This window comes from Ambystoma mexicanum, chromosome 3q (genome assembly GCF_040938575.1).
Source record: "Ambystoma mexicanum isolate Mex_15411 chromosome 3q, UKY_AmexF1_1, whole genome shotgun sequence".
In the NCBI taxonomy this organism is placed as follows: domain Eukaryota; kingdom Metazoa; phylum Chordata; class Amphibia; order Caudata; family Ambystomatidae; genus Ambystoma; species Ambystoma mexicanum.
The window spans coordinates 315,168,902-315,190,964 of record NC_090926.1 but is presented as its reverse complement, the minus strand read 5'-3'; the positions used below and the strand labels follow the sequence as shown (position 1 = coordinate 315,190,964).

General features: G+C 45.7%; 1 protein-coding gene across 5 annotated transcripts in view; it reads right to left on the bottom strand.

Moving 5' to 3' along the window:
• Positions 1-22,063, bottom strand: part of NCKAP5L (NCK associated protein 5 like) — a 534,672-nt gene that overhangs the window by 181,624 nt on the left and 330,985 nt on the right. For all 5 annotated transcript variants that reach the window (XM_069653864.1, XM_069653865.1, XM_069653863.1 and 2 more), the window contains one exon: positions 2,096-2,191. In XM_069653864.1, coding sequence (XP_069509965.1) covers positions 2,096-2,191 — 96 coding nt within the window. The remainder of the gene's footprint in view (positions 1-2,095; positions 2,192-22,063) is intronic.

Here is a 22,063-nt window from a genome sequence, read left to right as displayed (position 1 = left end):
GTTCGTGCCTCTGGAGGTCCAACTGGATTACACCAAAGTTCCGGGAGGATTCGTTCACTGCAAATGGGTAAGATGTCCCCTGGTATTCGCGGTTTGCAGCCCTGGAAGGTCACAGCACCTCAGGGGATGGCTCTATCTGCAAGTCGTATCAGGGCTGGTGGGTCCCACCAGCCAAAGGGAAGGAGCAGTGCTCTTAGGAGTTCCTCTGTCGATAAGGAAGCGGGGTCAGGACAGCAGTGGTCGCTTCACGGTTACTGGAAGGGACTGCGTCTCTGGTCGTCTTCAGCTTCGGATCTTCTGTTCCAGTGGTCAACTTGTCTTCTGTCTCAGGAACCTCACCTCTTATTCGGATTTCCCCTTCACTTCTCGCAAACTCTCCCTGCAGTTTACAGAAAGGAGGGGTAGCTGTCCAATCAGGACAGCCAGCCCCCCGAGTGGGAACTGGTTCTATTCAGTCCATCTGGTGACAAAGGATATGGGAGTGTTAAACTCCTCCCCTGCTTCTTGCCTTCACAGACACACTGGAGCCTAGGCAGGGACACAAAGGGCTGCCGCCAAAGGAAAAACACACAGATTCAGACCTCCCCCCTCCCAGAATGGCAGAAGAAGGGCTAACAAAGAACAACCACACAAGAAATAGTAAAAATAGAAAGGGGCCACCATGTTAGAACATAGGTGACCCTATGATGCATAACTGAGGCTATGAATACAGTCTGCGGTAGACAATAGCATCAACGTTGCGAGAACTTGTCCACTGCCACCAGCCATAACTTTAGGGTTGTCACTGTGAACAAAATGCCACAGGAGCAGAGAAGGGGAATACTAGGTATCCCCTTTGCACTCCAGGGGTGCTGTGTGCTAATCTCTCACAAGTTAAAAGTTTTAGGAAGGATATTCCTCTTTCCTTAACATTAGTTCTTAGGGAAAATGAAAGAATATAAAAGGAGAACCCAAAGGGTCCCCAGCAACACTGCACAGAGTGCGCTGTGTGCTGCAAAAGTGTAACACAGATGCCTTCAATAGGTATGGAGGAAAGCAGACTCCATAAAATCAAGTAAAACAAAGAACAAAAGTCCCCATGGTTAGAGCAGTAAAAATGAATGAGGGGAAAAAAGCTCCCCTCATTCAGGAGAACAAGAAAACCCATTTCCATCCCACACCACTATCAAAACGCCCTACAGTTTGTCCTCAAGGAAGGGGTTGTGCAGCTTTATTCTAGTAGCATGTTGCAAATAAAAATAAATAAATAAATGAATAGGACCCTGTTGCTAGGCAGGAGGACAATCTCAGTGAAGGCCGACACATAAGATGCCTAGACAGAAGGCCTAGTAAGATCGTTTTTCTTGTCCTCCCTCGGTCTTCCCTCCCTTGTCGCGCCTAGAAACACTTGTGTACAGGCGCGTTATAAATAACACGTCATATAAATGGTACCTACAGCCACAAGCTCATTAACACTTGTTTCTGGGTGCAGAAAAGCTATAGTAGCCCTTTCTTCACAAACCTTTTCCACAACCACTGGACATTTCCTAAAACATAGTAGGATGTGCAAGTTCCCCTTTCAACAAACTCTATAACAAAGGTTAATTAAGGGCCCTCCTTCATTTGTCTGCAAGTGCAAAATATTGTTCTTTTTTAATCCATTCTCCTCCTTCATGGGTTTCGCTCTAAGACCTTTACAAATCTACATCTAGTAAGTTTCAATGGACTACAGGCGCTCTTCATTTGTGAGTGAAAGTCAGACCATCTGTACTCCTCTGTTATTGTTGGAGCTCAAATTTAGAGCAAGTCATGTGACCTTCCAGTGTTTTGGCTTCGAGAGGCCTGCTCATGCAGAGCAACTATCAGAAGGTGGAAAACAAAATCCAAGCTCTTTGTATTGGGGGAGGGAGGCAGTACATTTGGTACAAGGTCACTGAGGGTAGACTGAAGAGCCCAAATCAGGGAAGAGGGGAACCCAGAAAATATGGAAATCACTGGAGGCTTAAAGCCTTCAGAAGGAATTTATGGAAAGAATAGGGCCAAGATACCTAGGGTTTAGATTTACAATGTAACATTGCATGGCACAAAGCATTGCTGTTCCCAGAGACATCCTTACCGGAGATGAGCAGTGTCCGACAAGAGGAGAGGCTGGGTGCTTCTCCAATGCTCCCTGCAGGCCATCCAAGGCAATCGGCTGTGGACGAGTCTGGAGCTGAAACACAGATATTTAACCTCAGTGGGTCCTAAGACGGAATTGGAACACAGAACCCCTTTTGATTGCCAATACCTAGACAATACCAAACATGCATGTGATTTCTTCCATCAGTACAACACAACAGTGACCTTGGGTTCCACCCCATCCAGGCACTGCAACAATGTTAAGTTGTTACTCTGCATCCAGACCATACGACGCAAATCTACATTGTCCAACAAGACAAATCAACAACACAAAATACATCTTTTTCCCTTCCAGAGTAACACTGCAAACTGGGGGATCTCATATGAAAGTGTAATGAAAAACATGGGTCCTCCTATCATTCCTCCGCTCCAACAACTCCACTATCTTCTGGTGGAATAGGGTGCAGTGTTGGTCAGGATCTGTGCCTGAGCGCCATGGTTGTATTTCAGTCCAATCCAAAAACACATAATAAAGTTGGTGGGCACAATGCAGTACTGAAAAACAAGGATTAGCCACGTGAGCAATTTACCACCAGTTATGGCTAACAGCAGAAATGCCCATCAGACATGCTGGATTTTTAAGATATGCGTGTTTAGCACTCATTGGAGAGAACCGCGTTTAGCATGCTGCATGGCCAACTCAGAGCTTCATCGGTTGATTAAGTACATTAAATAGCACACTAGTATAACTGGTAACTTACAGTGCTATGATGCAGCAAAAGCTGCGGTATCAACATGTACATAGCAGATGCTATTATGCCTCAGGAGAAGGCGGCAAGGAACTAGGGACCCACATGTAAACGCATTGAGCAGCCCGTTGTTAGGAAGATTTTTCAAAACCCTTTGGTGAGGGATGCGTAACTATAAAACCTAATGGTACAATATGGTTTCACCCATAAGGAAATACCAGACTCCAATGGTTGCTTTAGCAGAACAGTAAGCCTTACACAAGGGAGAAAGGAAAGTTCACAGAGAAGTACAATTTGTCCCCAATACTGAAGAACACGCTACACTGAACAAAATATACACTTATTTCAAGTTCACATATAGAATATCACCTATTAGGTCAAAATAAGTACTTAAGCTAAACCTTTAGTGTATGGGAACAAAACAATAATGGTCTATTAATGTTAAGTCCCAACCTACTCTTATGACTAAAATGTAAGTCTACTATCTCGTGATAGCACTATGCATATAGGCTTGATGGGGTGAGAAGTGAAGAGAACCCTAGACAATAAAAACATGCATTGATAATATCAAGGTCAGGACCCACGATGCCATACAGATAATAGTTACACGGCCTCCTACACTAAGTACCAAGTGTTAGGCAAGATTTTCATATTTGTGATAAATCCTCCTGACCTGTGTCAACCCCAGAACTTGTTGCTTGGACTTGGGGATTATTTCTCCTTGTCCCTAGGAGAGAGGGAATCTTTTTCCCCTCTCAGCTAGCCTTTCACTTTTTTTTATAAGTGACCTTTTTATGTCTCTCCATAGTGTACGGTTGCAGTTCTAGTTTGCTATAACTTTTGGATTTAGGCTGGGTTGCCCCTTTGGGCTTCCCTGTTGGGTAAGAATTTGTAGAGTCCAACTGGTCGGGGACTTTACAATACTTATCTCTTGGTATTATGTAACCCACCTTTTAATATAGGCCTGTGCTACCCAAGTTGGTAGCGTGACTGAGCAGCCAGGCTTATCTTAAGAGGGGTACTGTGAGCTGTAGAGCTGTACAATGAAATCAGTAAATACAGGTAACCAGGTAAACTCTTACACACTTAAAGTTATAGTATACATATTGATTAATATATACACCACGCTAATTAGACTATCTTTAAAAGGCAGCAACTAATAGTAACATGAATATCAAAGTTAGGATTCAGTTCAACAAGAGCAATAAAGTAGGCAAGTAAACCTTTCTTATGCTAACCATATTCCAACACACTACGCGACATCATTTGAGGTACGCATTAGGACTTATTTGTGAGCACTATTACAATATTGAGTTTCAAGGAGGGAAAAGTTAAAGTCAGATCAGAAAATACTAAGTAACAAAACAGTTAGATTCTACCAGAGTGATGTAGGCAATCTTTTATCACAACAATTATAGTGTTCAACAATTAAAACCTGTAAGGAACATGCACTGCCAAAGTCAATAGGTTCCGAAGGGGGCCTTTAGGGAGCCAGGACAACCAAAGTCAATGGGCCAGTTCAAAGTTCTGATGCACTCTTCTTAAAACAAGGTTTTAAAATAGTAGTTCAGTAGAAAATCACAGGGTACAACGTCCTTTCATCGCCCGAAATGTAAACGCCTGCAATTTAAACGTGTACATAATTACGAAAATGTACATTGAAATTTTTAGGGGGGGGTGGGAAAGGGCAGATAAGGGGTTGGGGGGTAGGTAACAGGTTAAAATAGGTAGGGGAGGAGGGGTTGGGGTGTTAACCCCCCCCTCCAAAAAGAAAATATTCAATGTACATTTTCGTAATTATGTACATGTTTAAATTGTAGGCGTTTACATTTCCGGCGATGAAAGAAAATAGAACCAATCACAGAAGCTCAAGAGAAGCTACCGTGAAGAAGCACAAGCTGGGAGGCCAGTTCAGGCGAGTTGAGGTCAACTCAAAAGTTTTTAAAATACTACTCCCCAAGCTAGGAAGCAGCTGTTGGGGAGAATTATAATTTCTCTGCTAATTCCCTTCAACCTTCGAGATCCCCAGCTCTTTTGCTGGATTTTAGGACTTTTTAATTTTAAACCTAGAGTGAGCGAGATCTTTTTTTCACTCGCTCATGTGTTTTGACTTGATTTGGATTATGTGTGTCCACTGTTTTTGGAGTCTGACAAACTCCATAAGCATCTACTTTTTGTATGGCGACACACAGCACCTTCAGAGCAGTGTCACAAAGAAATCCTTTAGATTTCTCCTAAGGTTTAAATACCTTTTCTAGTGTAAACTATATTTCCCAAGAAGAGCAAAGTGAAATTGACTTTACTTACCTTTTCTCTTTGTAGGTCCAGAACACACCATCTTATGTGGAGTGCTGGGGCGTTACCTAGTACCCCTTATCCTACATTCTCATGTAAACATTTTTATGTTACCCTCACTACTTTAAATGGCTGGTGGCAGTGGTTTAATTTTCCTACGATTGTGCTTTTCTATCACAGGCTGAATCTTCAGCTGCAGTATAGCACCCATTGATGACCATTTCGTCAAAATGGACCTGGTCTTTTTTTGCCATTTCTTGTTTCGGAGGTCTTTCTTGGGTTTTACTCTGTGTGCTAAACCAGGATTGAGCCCTTTGTTTGTTTTGCCTTTGGCGGGCTTAAGCCCTGAAGCCCGCCTCTGGCTCCAGTGTGTCTGGAAAGGCAGGATGTGAGGGAGGTTCCGAAACTCCCCGGTCCTTTGTCTCTAGGAGTGCCTGAATGCAACCAGTCCTGATTGGCTGGCTGGCTGTCCTTTCAGGGTAGCCACCCTGCTGTGTGATTGACAGCCAAGGCTGTGCATGAATGGGAAAAACCTGCTTAAAAGCCGAGGGTTTTGGGACTAGAGGCAGAGTCGATCACTGGGAGAAACACCCCGAGAAGAAACCAGGAACGAAGCTTGCTGAATCCTCCTGGACCTTTGAATTGCCTGGTGAAACACTGCTGCTGTGCTGAAACTCGATTTGACAGAGAAGCCCCGGAAGGGACGACTTCTTCCCTTGGGTTAGTGGGACCAACTAACCCTGAGAAGAACTCCAGTGGACCATCTTCCCTGACTGGCTGTACTTCTTTGCTGCTGTAAGAACAGAGTGCCAGGGGTCGAGAAATCCCTAGTTGAGTGCAATGTCTGAAATCTGGCCAGAAGCTCCAGTAGTCTCCTAAGGACCAGCCAGAAGCAGGACGACCAGAGCTCAAGTCCCCTCACCAGAGTGCAGGACCCAAGGAGTGAAGGAAACCAACCCGGTATCCACAATCTGCTACGGTGTTGTTTACTAGGCACTGAAACCGTGAAGTGCCGCTGAACCGAAATAGCCGGTAGCTGACAACGACCTCCAAAGTGCCGCAGCAGGAGCCCTCCTGACATCCTGCCTCTTGTCCCCCACGACTGAGGCCCAGGAACCCAGAGTCTGCATAGCTGCAACAGGAACAGAATCCAGCCGGACCACTCTTCCTCCAACTAGAGGTATTGTACTTACCTCACTGTCTTTTACCTGTGCTTTTCTCAGTTGAGAATTGCATCGGCTTACTCTTAGAGTTCATTCGGAACTCTCTTTGCACGGGCTTAACAGCTTCTAACCCTACAAGTGATTTCTACAAACTCTCTAACTTGGTCAAGACTTTTTATCTAAGAAGTGCTTCAGCTCCATAGACTGTTCCCAATTGACTTTGGCTGTCCTGGCTCCCGGCAGACACTTCTAGCCCATTGACTTTGATATTGCTGTCTGTCATGGGTGGCAACTTGTTTTGGACGGTTATTGCTGGGAAAGGTTTGTCTAGATTTCATTGGAAGATTTGAGTGTCTTGACATATACTGAGAACCTGTTTAACAGTTTTCCTTTCTTTCCTTTCTGCAACCTCAGAATCTGCAAAGTATAACTGGTGATATATATAAATGCCATTACTGTCCTTGTGATTCAAGTCACCTCAGGGTGTAGGAATGGTGCATGAAGCATATCCAAACATTGATGTTAAATAAATAATTATTTATAACAGAAACCTTGAATGTAAGTGTTACTTGGATTGACGAATTTCATTGCTACAGCTCTACAGCTCACATTTACCCCTCTTGAGACAGGCTTGGCTGCTCAGTCACAATACCAACTTGTGTGGTACAGACCTATACCAAACGGTGGGTTACCGAATACCAAGCAGATAAGTGTTGTGTAGTCTCACACAGTGTGACTGCACCAATTATTACCCAACAGCACCACAAATGGCAAAATATGTACCCCAAGCCACACAGTACCTGAGAATTGAAGAATTCGTTTTAGCTGGATGCCTTCCTGTTGCAGTGTAGCAGACCCTTGTTCCTGGTCCTTGGTCGTGGTGACGAAAAGGGAGGACGTCTGGCAGGCTACTGCGTTAGCACTCGAGAGAGAGGGACTCTGCAGCAATGGATTCTCTTTGATTCAGCAGCCTGTTGTGGTTTTGGCACCTTTTTCTCAGCGCCAAAGAAGAACGGACAGCTCTGGTTGGATGTTACTTGATCCCTCGGTCCTGGACTCTGGATAAAGATTTCCTGCTTCTGTAGGGTCCTCTGGATGCCCACGAAGTTTTAGATGGATTCGCACTTCCGAAGACAATGCACTTGATGATGGTCAGGGGTCCCCGGGCATTGGGATTCTGCAGCCTTGGAAAGTCACAGCAAGTCGGGGTTGCGCCAAAATGAAGTTTGTCTCAAGGCTAGTTGGTCCCACCACCCCAAGGGAGGAAGTCATCCTTTGCAGGTCTTCCCAGTCGAAACAAAAACAGGATTAGAACAGCTGCAGGGCTTCACTGGGTACTTTGCGGTCCAGGAGGCTGCTGCTAGTGCCTCTTCGTCGCTTTGTCGGATGTTGTCCTCCAGTGGTCGACTCTGCCCTGGTCCCAAAAACCTTGCCTTTTAAGCAAGTTCCCAACTATTCACAGCCCTAGGGCTGTCAATAACCCAGCAGGGTGGCTGTCCTCACGGACAGCCAGTCGGCCAATCAGAAGTGGTTTCACTCAGGCACACCTAGAGATAAAGGACAGGGAAGGTTTGGGAATCTCCCTCACTTCCTGACTTTCCAGACACACTGGAGCGTGGGCGGGCTTCAGGGCTGAAGCCCACCAAAAGCAAAATGCAAAAAAAACTAAAATGTGATTCAAACAACAGAGTAAAAGCCCAGAAAGAACTAACTGACAAGAAATGGCGAAAAAAGAAGACCAGGTGCTATTTTGCGAAAATGGTCACCCTTGGGTGCTGTACTGTAGCTGAGAAATCAGCCTGCAGATGCATGGCACAACAGTAGTAAAAAAGAAATTGTTGCCACCGACCATTCAAGTTAGTTAGTATAACAGAATGTTACATGAGCAGTGGGATAAGGATGTAACTCCCCAGCACTCCACGAAGGGTGGTGTGTGCTGGACCCACAAAAAAAAAGGTAAGACAAAAGTCATCTTACTATTCTTGGGAAAGATAGTTCACCCAAGAAAATGTATTTAAACATTAAGAGAAACAGTGGCATTGCACAAATAGTGCTGTGTGTCACCATGCAAAAAGCAGACGCCTATGGAGTTTACCAGACTCCATTAAACAGTCAAGAACCAAGCATCCCATTCAGAAAAACACATGAGGTAGTGGGGGTAAAAGTCCCACTCACTCAGGAGTCAAAATTAAAAAGCCAGAGTCCAGCAAAAGAGCTGGGGTCTCTAAGGTTAAAAGGATAAGGCACTGACGTTAAAATTCTCCCTACACTGGTTAACTTCTCTTTAATGTACTTGGGTGAACTACTGTTCCCAATGGGTAAAGAGGGATTTTCATGCCCCTTTACATTTTATATAGTGAGCCAGCACACCCCACCTTTTGTGCAGTGCTTGAGGATACAATGTATCCCCTTGCTTACTTACCTGTAGCTGTGGTTTTACATAATTACTTTTTAGTCTCATTACTCGCAGGCTGTTAACTCAGCCTCTGTAATGCACAGAAGGGCCACCATTTTTATAAAATGGTGGGCTTCTTTTTTTGCCATTTCTCGTTTGCTTGTAGTTTGTGGTCTTCCCCTACCATTCTATGTGGGAGCGACCTCAGTGGAAGTTTTGTTTTAGGCGGGAATCCTTTGTATTTCCAGCCCAGACTCCACAGTGTCCAAGACGGCAGGAAACAAGGAGGAGTCCAAAACTCTGCAGCCCTTTGTCTTTCTTGCCAGAAAGGAACCCAGTCTCAATGGTGGGGCCGGCTGTCCTGACTGGGTAGCCAGAACGCACCTTTCACATTTTGAGACATCCCATGACGTGCTGCGACCTTGCTGGGATGGAAACCACCAATACCCTGGGACCTCGTGCGAGCGGATGGTGCATGGTCTTCCAATGTCCAAATCCGTCCGAAACTTGGTGGACTCCTGCCGGGTCTCCAGAGACACGATTCGAATCCCTGAAGTCCCCTCACCAGAGTGCAGGGCCAAGAGAGTGAAGAGAATCCGACTGGCTATATTTGTTCTTTATCTGGCTGCTGTAAAAAGGTACCAAATCCACAGCTGTGAGAATCCATGAAGAGTCCTTTGCTAGAAGCTTCCTCTGATGACTGCTGCTGCAAGTTCCCATCCAGTTTCCAGTTCTTTCATCTTCAGACCAATAAATCAAGTACCAGGTCCTGTGCTGCTGCATCCTTAAGGCATCCACACAGAAGCTCTTCTCCTAAGGTACTGTGTGAGCTTGGGTAACACTTGCCTTACGTCTGGTTTAAATAAAAGGAAAATCCCAAGTTGAGACTGCGCCCAGTTTGTTCAACAAGTGTTTTATTATATCGATGCCCTTTGCGATGACACGTGTTTCGGTCCCTCTTGGACCTTTTTCAAATCAGGGCTAGTTTTAAATATCAATCAAACAAAAATGAGTGGTCACAAAATTATGAAGATTGGTTCCAAAATAATATGAAAACATGAAAAAAGGAAAGTCACAAAAATGTTCATTCACGTGTAAGACCATTTATAACAAGAAAGTTGATGAATCAGAACAAGCCATAAAAAGTAGCAACAGTTAATAAATCAAAGTGAACAAAAATACCAGACAAAAAATGGAATGGGGAAAAGGGAGGATTGGTGGGGGTGAAGAGATAGGCAAAACCACATTTTCGTTAGTCAATGTTACATGTAGTATCACATCATCAATCAAGGAAAATTAAATGTAGGTTGTCTCTTTTTACCTTGTTTTCATATATACTGCCCCTTAAAAAAAATAGTCTGGTGTGCACCTTGTGAGGCTGAGTCAGTGATTTGTGTGGTTGGGAGTTTGCCCATACCACTTGCCCAGGCTTATTGCTGGAACACATATAGGGAGCGTCCTTCTGTGAAGTCCCTGAACACTAACTCTGACAGTGAAAACTTACTTGTTAAAGAAGGTATCCTCTGGAGCTGTGACTTTCCTGCAACTGAATCCTATCTCAACCTGGCTACAGATGGCACCTAGAGCACGAGGGTCCCTTTTCTGCCTCAGAGAACTCATGCAATAGACTAGGGAAGGACTGGATAAGAACATTATTCTGCCTTCAAAGTATAACAAGTGTAAAAGTACTTGCTTGCTAAAGAGGTTAGTGTGGTAACTATCTCTGTGAAAGAAGAAATTAAAGTGTCATTAAGTTTATGCTTACCATTGAGTTGCATTCTGCCCCTTTAAAAAGTGTATACGTTGCTTCACTAATTGTTAATGCTGTTTAACCCCATCTAAAAAGTAACAAGTGTTGCCACTGTTTTATCATTGCTTAACGGAATGAGTGTAAAAGCTTGCCAATAGGGTTTACCTGCCTTGAAATACATTGTGTCTTTTGTAACATAGGGTTTGGCTTTCCCTGGTCTCCTTTATACAGATCCAAAACAGTCTTAGGGTTTATACATACCTTAAGTAGCTGGAGGCTATAGAAGTATAGAGGTCTATAGAAGTATAGAGGTCTTACTCACCATGATTAGCTGCTGCTCTTCTACACTTGTAACCATAGGTTCTACTTCCCTGAACAGCTTTGGTGCTATTCTAAAATAGTTTCATAGAGTTTTTTCTTACCTTAGAAACTGTATTATATACGTCTTAAAAGTATACTGGATATGGCTGGCTATTAGTAATAATAATAATAACTTATTGTACATAGTTCTTAAAAAGAACTTTTACAATCAACATTACCAAAAGAATTACAAATATACATTTAGTGACACAAATCCATACACCAATAATATTACATATCAAGCAATCAATCAAAAACTTCATAGATACAAAATGCAATACACCAAATTGTTCTGTACAATATAAAAAGTATCCTAAAAGCAAATGTTCATTACATGGCCTAAAATTACACACGTGTTAACATGGCCTAAAATTACACACGTGTTAAATTAAATAACTACCCGAAATCGTTCATGTTAAGATACTTTTCAATCCTTCTCCAGACTCTGAATAGCGCCAGTGTAACTGACATTGATTCCAAGTTTAAGCAGAATGGCCAAAAATGTGGTTAGGGTATGTTTAACCTTTTGCAAATTGCCCTCAGCAATTTGACGCAAGTAGGTATTAACCTATTTGACCTAAAACAAAAAGGTCAATTTGTACCACTCAGAAAAGGTCAACTTGGTCAAAAGGTCAAATGTTTTAGGTCAAATAGGCTAATACCAAAAATCCAGGAATTTTATAGAGTTATAATCATATACAAACGGACTCCGCAATACCATATAAAGGGCACCCATTTTGGGGCACTCTGTCAGTACACGTTTGGCTGATTCTAAGTTGGATTTAACCTTGCACATTCTGCAAAATATGGCTTCTATCAGCAGATTCAATTTCGGACCCTGCAGGGCTAACACTGGCAACTGATTAATCTGGAGATTTAAATGGAAATTACGTACTGCTGGACCAAGGACATAACAATAAATAACGTTCTGGTTGCATACAATAACGAACCACGTTTGCCACACTCACATAGCCCTGGATATTAGATAAAAGATAGTTATGTGTCAATAGTTCAATTACTTAACTTGAAATACATTGTGTCTTTCCTGAAGTGTAATTGGGTTTCTCTTTCCCTGCTTTGCTTAGTGCATTCTAAAATAGTAATTGAGTGTTCATACTTATCATTGAGTAGCTTGAGGCCCCTCCAGAATGTATACGAGTTGTTTTACTAGCTCTGAACTGAGTTCTAAAAGTAATGTTGCAAGGTGTATACTTGTAACAGGGTTGGTTTATTATGCGATTTCAAAACTGAGTAAGTGTCACTGCATGGCTAACAGGGTCTACTACCCTTGAAATACTGCCGCTTAGCTGCTGGAGTTCTTGTCCCTGGACTTTATACCTGTGATAGACACTGTCATTGCCCATATTTTGGTGTTGTGTCGCAGACTCCGCCCCCAAACTACCCAGAAGGCATATAACCAACGTCCGCGCACACCAGTGGGAAGTAGCAGTTAAGTACAGCTTAGCCGCTTTGCCACGAGGCAAGCAGTGGCTTCTACATTTCCCAGCTGACCTGTTCCTTTTCAGGCAAGCTTTCCCATTTCATTTGCATTTTACTCATTCAGTAGTTCAGTGAACAGTTTTCTTTTTGTTACTCCGGAAATAGGCTCTCCCTAATCGATCAAGTCAAAAGGCACATACTCTTTCAAATCTGATATGCCGCAGACACTTAAGATTAGTAAATTATCCATGCAGTTAAAGCAAACCCCCCAAAGAAATATTGCCACCATCTTATCAATGACTAAATCACACTCACTTACTTGGCCTGCTCGGAAAAAAAAAAGACAGAGATACAAACACCAGACATTAGACAATTTTATCCACAGGGCAAATCTCCCGGTATCCAGCCTTCAATTTTTCAATGTCCCGAGCTTTGCTCCTCCTTTAGCGCTCATAAGAAGCCTGATCGCAATACCAGACTCACTTCTAACAGCAGTCTTCACAGGCACGCCAGTCAACTCTTTAACCAATGCAAACAACTCTAAATCACCTGACATTGGGACTCACACTTTTAATTCAATCAGGAGCTCTCCAACATTTTACTCCACCTACTAAAACACATGAACATAACCCAATTGATGACCCAAATGAAGCTCTCTAACAAACTCAAGTACAATTGCTCGAGATATATCCTTTCTCGATTCATTGCCAGCACTCAACACTAAAATGTTGATTAGCAACAATCGATCGGTCCAAACCCGACAGATTCTCCAACTTTACCAGTTCACATTACCCCGTTTTTACTTAATCCGTCACCAACTCAATTAGAATCAGATTGCTATCTAACTCCAGTCAACATCAGTTTATCCCAAATTCCAGTTACGTTCGGTCACTCAACGCAACATTCCTCAGCCCTTTCATTATCTTTTTCGCATTCCACTCGTCGTAGGACTAACACTGCTTCACAGCCAACTTTGGCGCCTCAGATACTCACTCCCTTGACAACTTTAGTAGGCATCACACTAAGCGCAATGAATACAGCACCATTAACGTTAGTTAGACTTTTTAAAACCCTAGATGCTAAAATAAACAACCAAACAGCTCTTATAACGCAGCTGCTAGCACGGGACTCCATTTCCGCTTCTAAGCCTGCAGATGAACAGGTTACTCTCTTACCTGGTAACGTTCTTTCGATGGGATGGTCCGACGACATATTCCATATCTATGACAGTAATCACCACAGATGTGCCTCTTCGAAAAATCTTTCGGCAACCTCCTCCGACGGTCGACGTCACCGGATGTTGTAAGTAGGACGCACAACGCCCGTAGCCTCAGTTGTAGTTTTTTCCCCAGAACGTGTGGCACCAATCTTCTGCCAGTATGACCACAGAAAGCCTTGCGGAAACGTAAGCTGCAATCGCATAAGAAATTCTGTAGTGGGGTAGGCAGGGAGGGAGCGATATGGAATACGTCGTCGGACCATCCCATCGAAAGAACGTTATCAGGTAAGAAAGTAACTTGTTCTTCGACGGGATTGGGTCCTCCGATGTATTCCATATCTATGACAGACTCCCAAAGCAGTACCAACGTAACGAGGTGGGAAAAGAATTTAGAATATACACATTTAGAATGCCCAATCAAATTGCAGAGTAAAGGACCGCCTTGCCAAAGGCCAGATTCAGCCCGCGGATAGAATCGAGGGAGTAGTAACGTACAAAAGTATGGACCGAAGCCCAAGTGGCTCCATCACAGATGTTACGAATAGGAACACCCCTCTGCAGGACAGTAGAGACAGTCATACCCCTGGTAGAAAGGGCCCGTAAGCCTACCGGAGGGTCCTTACCCGCCAAGCGGTAACATTCGGAAATTGCCAAGATGATCCATCGAGACAAAGTCTGCTTAGTAACAGCTTGTCCCAAACGCCTTCCAGCGTAACCAATAAAGAGTTGATCGTCCACTCTGACCCGGGACATAAGTGAAATATAAAAGCTTAAAGCTCTCCTAGGATCCAGCCTATGGAGCCTCTCCTCTTCCTTACCAGGATGCGGAGGAGGATAAAGCACGGGAAGAATAACCTTCTGGCTTAAATGAAATTCCGACACCACCTTCGGAAGAAAGGAAGGACGAACTCTAAGGACAACCCTGTCCTTGTGAAACAGTGCAGGATGGCTTAACTGAAAGTGCCTGTAACTCACTCACTCTGCGAGCAGAAGTGACCGCAACTAAAAATACAGTTTTAAGAATTAACAGTCTCAAAGGGCAGGAATGCAAAGGCTCAAACGGAGCACCCATTAGAAACTTGAGAACAAGGTTCAAATCCCAATCGGGCACATGGAAAGGTGACGGAGGGAACACATTAGTGAGCCCTTTTAGAAACTGAGAAGTTAAAGGAATTTTAAAATAAGAACACTTCAGATGAGCGCTTAAATATGGACAGTGCCGCCAGGTAACCTTTAACGGTACCCACTTGCAGGCCCTTGTGGACCAAAGAAAGCAAAAAAGACAGAACAACAGGAATGTCACATGAAAAAGGATCCATATTCTTAACCCTGCACCAGTCGCAGAACTTTCTCCAACGGCAATGGTACGGGGACTTTGTTGCCGGCCGTCTGGCCGAAAGCAACACCTCCATCACGTCCTCAGGGAGGTCCCAATCCTTATACTTCAACCTTTCAGAAGCCAAGCGTGAAGGTTGAGGGATCTGACCTCTGGATGGAGAACCTGACCCCCTCCCGTGAGAGCAGATTGTCTCAGTAGTGAAGACGACGTGGAGGGCAGATGGACAAGTCGAGAAGGTCCGGGTACCACGTCCTCCTGGCCCATGCCGGAGCAATGAGGATCATCCGGGAAACGAACCTCCGTAACCTCCGCAGCACTTGCAGAATGACGGGGACTGGAGGAAACGCATACAGCAGTGGGAAGGACCACTCCACTACGAACCCGTCTCCTAAGGCTCCTCTTGGAGGAAATTCCCACGAGCAGAACCTTTCGCACTTCCGGTTGACACTGGAGGCGAAGAGATCCACTTGAGGGGTCCCCCAAAGGGCGAAGATCTCCAGGAGAATCTCCTGAGCCAACTCCCACTCGTGAGAGATCGCGCTCTGCCTGCTCAGAGCGTCCACCGTCTCGTTTTCGTTTGCGGCCAGATGAACTGCCGAGACCGAAATGTCCTGCTGGATTGCCCAGAACCAGAGCTGCATCGCCTCCCTGCACAGAGGAAGTGACCCTGCCCCCTCCCCCTTTTTGTTGAGGTAGTGCATGGCCACCGTGTTGTCCGCCAGAATCAGGACATTCTTTCCTCACACAGTCGGCAGAAAAGCCTTCAGGGCAAGCCTGACAGCCCTCAGATCCAACAGATTGATATGGAGTCTGGACTCCGACAGAGACCAACGACCGCTGACTGTCAACTCGTTGGCATGAGCTCCCCATCCCGTGAGGGATGCGTCCGTCACGATTGTCACCTCCGGCCAGGGTAGCCAAAATGGAGTCCTCCTCATCAGATTGCCTTTGTCGGCCCACCACAGAAGGTCCCTGGCGACCGAGGGCAGCACCTGAACGGGGTCCGACATCCTGTCAGAGGACTGAGACCACTGGAGCTTGAGAGCCCATTGCAGAGATCTCATCCGCAACCTGGCCTCTGGCACCAGAAGAATGCAGGATGCCATGAGGCCGAGCAACCTCAAGAACTCGAATGCTGGGAGACTCTGGGCATGTTGAAACTTGTGCACCATCTGCTGAATGTGGTGAGCCCTCAGCTGGGCAGGAAAACACTGCCCCAGGGACGTGTCGAGCACTGCTCCGATGTACTGGAGCCGCTGAGTTGGCGTCAAGTGAGACTTCTTTAAATTGAGGGAGAAGTCCAGCCTGTGAAGGGAGTGGCAGGTAACTGACAGATGATCTAGGACTTGCTCGGGAGAGCGCACCCTGATCAACCAATCGTCCAGGTAGGGGTAGACGTATTTCCTGCGATACGCTGCCACCACCACCACCATGAGTTTGGTGAAAACCTGCGGGGTGGAGGTCAATCCGAACGGCAGGACCCGAAACTGAAAGTGCGAGTCGCCAACCGCGAACCTCAGGTACTTCTTGTGCTTGGGATGGATCGGCACATGAAAATAAGCGTCCTTGAGGTCGAGAGACACCAACCAGTCCTGAAGTTGAAGGGCCTGGAGGACTTGAGAGAGAGTTACCATCTTCAACTTGTCCTTCCTGAGGAATTTGTTCAAACCACTCGAGTCCATGATGGGCCTCAATCCCCCGTCTTTCTTTGAAATAAAAAAAGGGGAATACCATCCCGTGTTCCTCTCCGCTACAGGGACCAGTTCTATGGCGCCTTTCTCCAGCAGGGATTGAATTTCCTGCACAAGGAGCAGATCCGGACTCTTCAAAGAGAGATTCCCTGGTGGATTGTCGTGAGGCCTCTGCTGGAAAGGAAGGCAGTAGCCGTGGGCTATGATCTCCAGAACCCACACATCTGAAGTAATGGCACGGCATTCTACAAGATGCCGCGTCAGACTTCCCCCCAACCGGCGAAGCATGGGCCTCATGACTGAGCAGAAGCAGCTGCGGCGTTGCCTGAGGGCAAAGAGGCAACTGCTTGCGCGGCATTGGCACCTCGAGTACCTTGTTTTCCACCTCTGGCACTCCTCTGGTTGCCCCTTTGACTTGCAGCTCCTCTCACTTTACTAAAGGATGAGTAATAACGAAAGGAACCTCCCCTCCATTGCTGTCCCCTAGGACGAAAAGGCGGAGGTTGGCGGACTGCAGCGCCCAACGACTTTGCTGCAGCTTTGGAGGTCTGCAACCTCTCAAGGCTCTCGTCAGCCTTGCTGCCAAAAAGATGTTCACCGTCAAAGGGCATGTTGAGGAGCCTGGCTTGCACATCAGGAGCAAACCCCGACTTCCTCAACCACGCAAACCTGCGTATTACGGTGCTCGCCGCCATGGACCGGCTGACACAGTCTGCCATGTCCAAACCCGACTGAACGGACTCACACATGGCATCCTTGCCATCCTGAATAATAGCAAGAAAACCATCCCGTTCGTCCCCTTCGGGAATATGTTCAGCCGCTAAAGAAATACAGTTCCACAGAGTGTGCGTGAAACGTGACAAGGCACATACGGAGTTGGCCGCCTGAAGAGCTATACCCCCTGAAGAAACACTTTCTTCGCCCAGCCATCAAAACGCTTGTCGTCCCCATCAGGAGGGATGGTAGGATACGACGCCTGCTTTGCTGGGGCCGTAGCAGCCTGCACCACCAAACTCTCCGGAGTGGGATGCATGGTCAAGTAGCAGGGGTCAGTACTGGCTGGCCGGTATTTTCACGGCAAAGACACGCCCACTGCTGGGAGACTCTCTGGAGCAGTCCAAGCCGCTGCCAGCCTTCTTTGCAGAGCCATATGGAATGGCAGCACCGGGTCAGTGGGTGGACCTTGGTCGAGGATATCCGTCAGGTCATCCGGCACAAAATCAACTGGGGGCGCCGACCACCCCAAGTAGTCCATGACCCTCGACATAAGGTGCCGGTACGATGACTCGGCATGGGTGCCAGGCTCAGGCCTACAGAACTCCACCTCCGGAGAGGTGTCCAGACCACTGGCGTCATGCAGTGACTGACGCAGGTCCTCAATCTGGCTATGACCTGAAAGAATCTTATCTGGTACCGTGTCAGGAACCAACCCATCTTCAGAACCCTCTTCCACCTCGGAAATATACTCCATAGGCTGGAAAGTGGGCATTGAATAAGGGAGAAAGACATGTTTTGCCTTGGCCAGAGCCTTTCTAGGGGGTTTCCCCGTGCCACGGGGTACCTCCGACACCACAGCCTCGAAAGGCGTCGAGTGAATCGGTGTCGATGTCGAGCGTGGCGCCAACAGCATCGACGGCTTCGACACAGGCCTCGAGGGCGGAGCCCCGAGCGTATCCTTCGACAGCCTGGGCGCCGATGGCATCGACGACTTTCTCGGAGGCGACACCTTGCGAGAGTTCCTTCGACGACCTCGGCGCCACCGGCATCGATGTCTTCTTCGAAGACTTCACAGGTGCACACGGGCTCGAGCGGGTCGAGGACCGGGACCTGGACCTCCTGGAGCGGGACCTTTCCCGTGAATCGTGCCGACCACCCGAGCCCGAAGGCGTACGAGCGGTGTCTCTAGTACAGTCACGGCCGACCCCACTCTGAGGGGCGGACGGACGATTCAAGAATCGCCAACATTTTCTTCCCGAAGGAAGCCCATTCCTCTGGAGAGGAACGCTTGGTGGGATAAGAAACCCGCCGACGGGCGGAGTCCTCGGATGAGGACGGGGAAGGCGACCGATGGCGGCGCTTCCGGGAGTGCCTCAAAGAGGCAGAGGAGTGGCGGGACCCACTCCGGGACCGAGACCCCCTAGACTTACGACTACGATGCAGAGTCATCCCTCGAATCGTCCGTCGAAAGCCCAGTGGACCTCGCCTTCAGGGGCTTGGACACCTTACCGACCGACAGCTCGTTCTCGCAAGGCTTTGGACATAAGCGACTGGCAGTCGACACAACCATCCGTGTCGTGGGCCTCCCCGAGGCACCAGAGGCAGGCGTCGTGCGAGTCCGTCACCGACATCTTGGACCCGCAGTCTCCACACTTCTTGAAGCCCGGACGCGGGGTGGAAGAAGAAGAAGACATCCCGATAAGACTTCTTTACAAACTAACAGGTTCGAAGAAACGAAACTCCAAAGAGTCGAGGCGCACCGAGATCTCCGAAGCGAACATGTTCGTGGAAAAAACGGAACTGAGGCTACGGGTGGCGTGCGTCCTACTTATAACATCCGGTGATGTCGGCCATCGGAGGAGGTCCTCGAGGACGGCGTATCGACGTCATCGACGCAGGACGCCGACTCCGAAAGATTTTTCGAAGCAGCACAGCTGTGGTGATTACTGTCATAGATATGGAATACGTCGGAGGACCCAATCCCCTCGAAAAGGCAATTACTCTCTCAGTTATCAGGGCTAGACAATAGACTGTCAGCCTATCCCTACTACAACAGACAGGCAGAGTGACACCACGACAGAAGCCTTGAATTTAGGGGCCTGCGCTTTACCTTCCTTTGATCGGATAATTCATCCGATTGAAGTAGCTAATACCATCAATGGTCCATCCCTTGTTACTTGTCCTCTAACATCAGCTCCCATGATTCCTAGCTTGCTGGACCAAATGACAGGAACAGAAAAACGTTCTTATACTATTTTCACTTCTCGCAAAAAGTCAAAAAATAAAAGAATCTATTAAATGTCCTGCCCGGAGAAAAAAAACAAAAAACATGAACTTGATGCAATTACCCTCGAATTTCGAGTTTGAAACAGTTGACCAAAAGCATTTCATTACCCAAAAAACAAACTTCATCAGTGTCCAAGGCAATAATAAAAAAATATTCATGAATCTCAGAAAACAAAAAGGACAATGCTGCCAAAAGCGAGCGTCCTGTAATAGTGTATGATCCGCTAGATCTTATTTCGGCAGCTGAAGAACAACAGAAGGTGAGTAAAAGTTCTATCCACTGTCCCCAATCCAGCCCTAACATCAGAGATCATCCTAAGGGACACATTAGCATCTCTGCTGACTAATCTTGACCAACTTGCTATTGAACAGAGACAGGCAGAAATCTGTAAAGCGGTTGACTTACACATGTCTTCACAGCTGAATCAATCCCCTCAGAATGCACAAGTGGCTAATACAAACTTGGAAATCCATAAGAATGAAATCCCTCTTAGTGCAGACTCTCACAATACGCAATGGTTTAAACAGAAACAATCATTAATGAGCAAAAGTACTTCCAACCCCTCTTTGGCTTATGGCTCCAATAATAGCAACAAGCAGATAGACCAACGTCTCACTCCGCAATACACACAATACCATCATTTGATTATAAAATGCCGTCCGGCGCCATTTCCTGCATACGGCTTCAACAGAGCTAGTGTTCTGGCAATATTTGCCGATGTCCCCAGCTTAGAGGACATAGCTACCTCAGATCTAGATCAAATCGAATTCATTGATGAGTCGGATTTATCAATATCCAGGCTATGGATCCAATCAGGAGTTGTCCTGAATGCTATTTGGAAGGCAAGAATTTAACTAAACGGCCTTACTATTGCTCAAGATGCTTTAGCCTTAGCACTATCGAACGAAATAAACAATTCCATGCTTCAACATTACTCCACTGTTGCCTAGATCAGCAACCTTAAACAACCCCAGGCTACCAATTCTGCAATGAAGTGAGAAGACCTCATTTAATATGACTTGCCACTGTCATACTATCAAAGCAGAACGATCTTTAAGAACACTTTCATATCAGATTTCTCTTGCAAGTTGGAATACGGGAGGTTTCACCCATTTATTAGGTAACCTCGACAACCACTTTCACATTTACGATATAATAGCTCTACAAGAGACGTGGCTATCACAGACCCCCTCCTGGGATGACCACAAGATTATTTTGCAGCCAGCCAACCGTGCAGCACAAGGATGACCGATGTCTGGTCTCCTTGTGGCAGTGAAGCTTAGTTCTGGTCTTATAATTCAACCATGGACCTCACTCAATCAATATATCCAACTAGTGAAAATCCAATTACAATCCCATGTAATTGCTTTAATTAATATCTACTGGAACTCCGTGGAAATAACAGTGGACAATTGTTTTCATGACCTAGACATTACATATGACCTTATCAGACAGACATTGTCAGTCACCAACACGATTTTTGCAGGTGACTTAAATCTTCATTGTCTACCAAGAGGCTCATCACCATCAGTCATTAAAAAAAACTTTGGTGGTCTACATTCATGCAAGAAAACAACATGATCATGACTAATGTCTCATTGCCTGGAGACATACCTCCTCAGATCACCTGGAGGTGGGACTCTCAGAAGTCCATCATCGATTACATTTATGTGGATCCAAATCTATTTGCAGAGGCTGATAGTTTTGAGATCGTCCAGCAAAAAGAAAGCGATCATGAAATGTTGACCCTTAAATTGTATTGGCATTTATATGAGAATGATCCGTATAAAAACAAATCCAAAGGCACTCTCGTATTTAACAATGGAGAAAATCTCTTCCGTTGGACTGAACCACTATTATGCAACTTGAATAATTGTCCTGAGCAAAAATACAATTCTGATAACCAAGATCCTAATTTTGAAGACAAACAATACAAATCCATCATGCATCTTTTTAAACTCCATTCTAGTGGAGCTATGAAGGAGATCCACCAAAATGTTCATACATACGATGCTCAATTAAAAGAGAGGAAAACATATAGCCGAGATAAAAGAGCTGTGTTAATTCTCCCTGCAGACTTAAGATCTGAAGCTCTTAAATGAATAAGAACTATATATAAAACTTGGCTTTGAACCCGAAAAGCCAAATTAGATCAACAAGATGGAGAAATTATGCTTAAGGCCATTGCTTCCAAAAACTCTGCACAGACATGGTCCTTATTAAACTGGGCAAACTTCATCTCGCAGCCTGAAATTCAAATCAATGGCTTGTCCGAATCACAGTGGGTAGCACACTTTTACAATTTTGTATTCACTCCCTCCTTCCTCATCAGAAGGTTTTTCTCACTTACCATCCACCCAATTCCACCTCCAAATTTCTGAAGATGACATCTTATACTTCATTCAGAAATCCAGCCATTCAAGGGCCCCTGGTCCAGATGGGTTGAGCAATGCAATGTTCAACGACCATCCTCTTGCTTGGGCAAGGATTTTATTTAACATCTATTCATAGATCATTTGGACAAATCTGTTGCCCCCTTCTTGGCGTCATTCAATAATAAT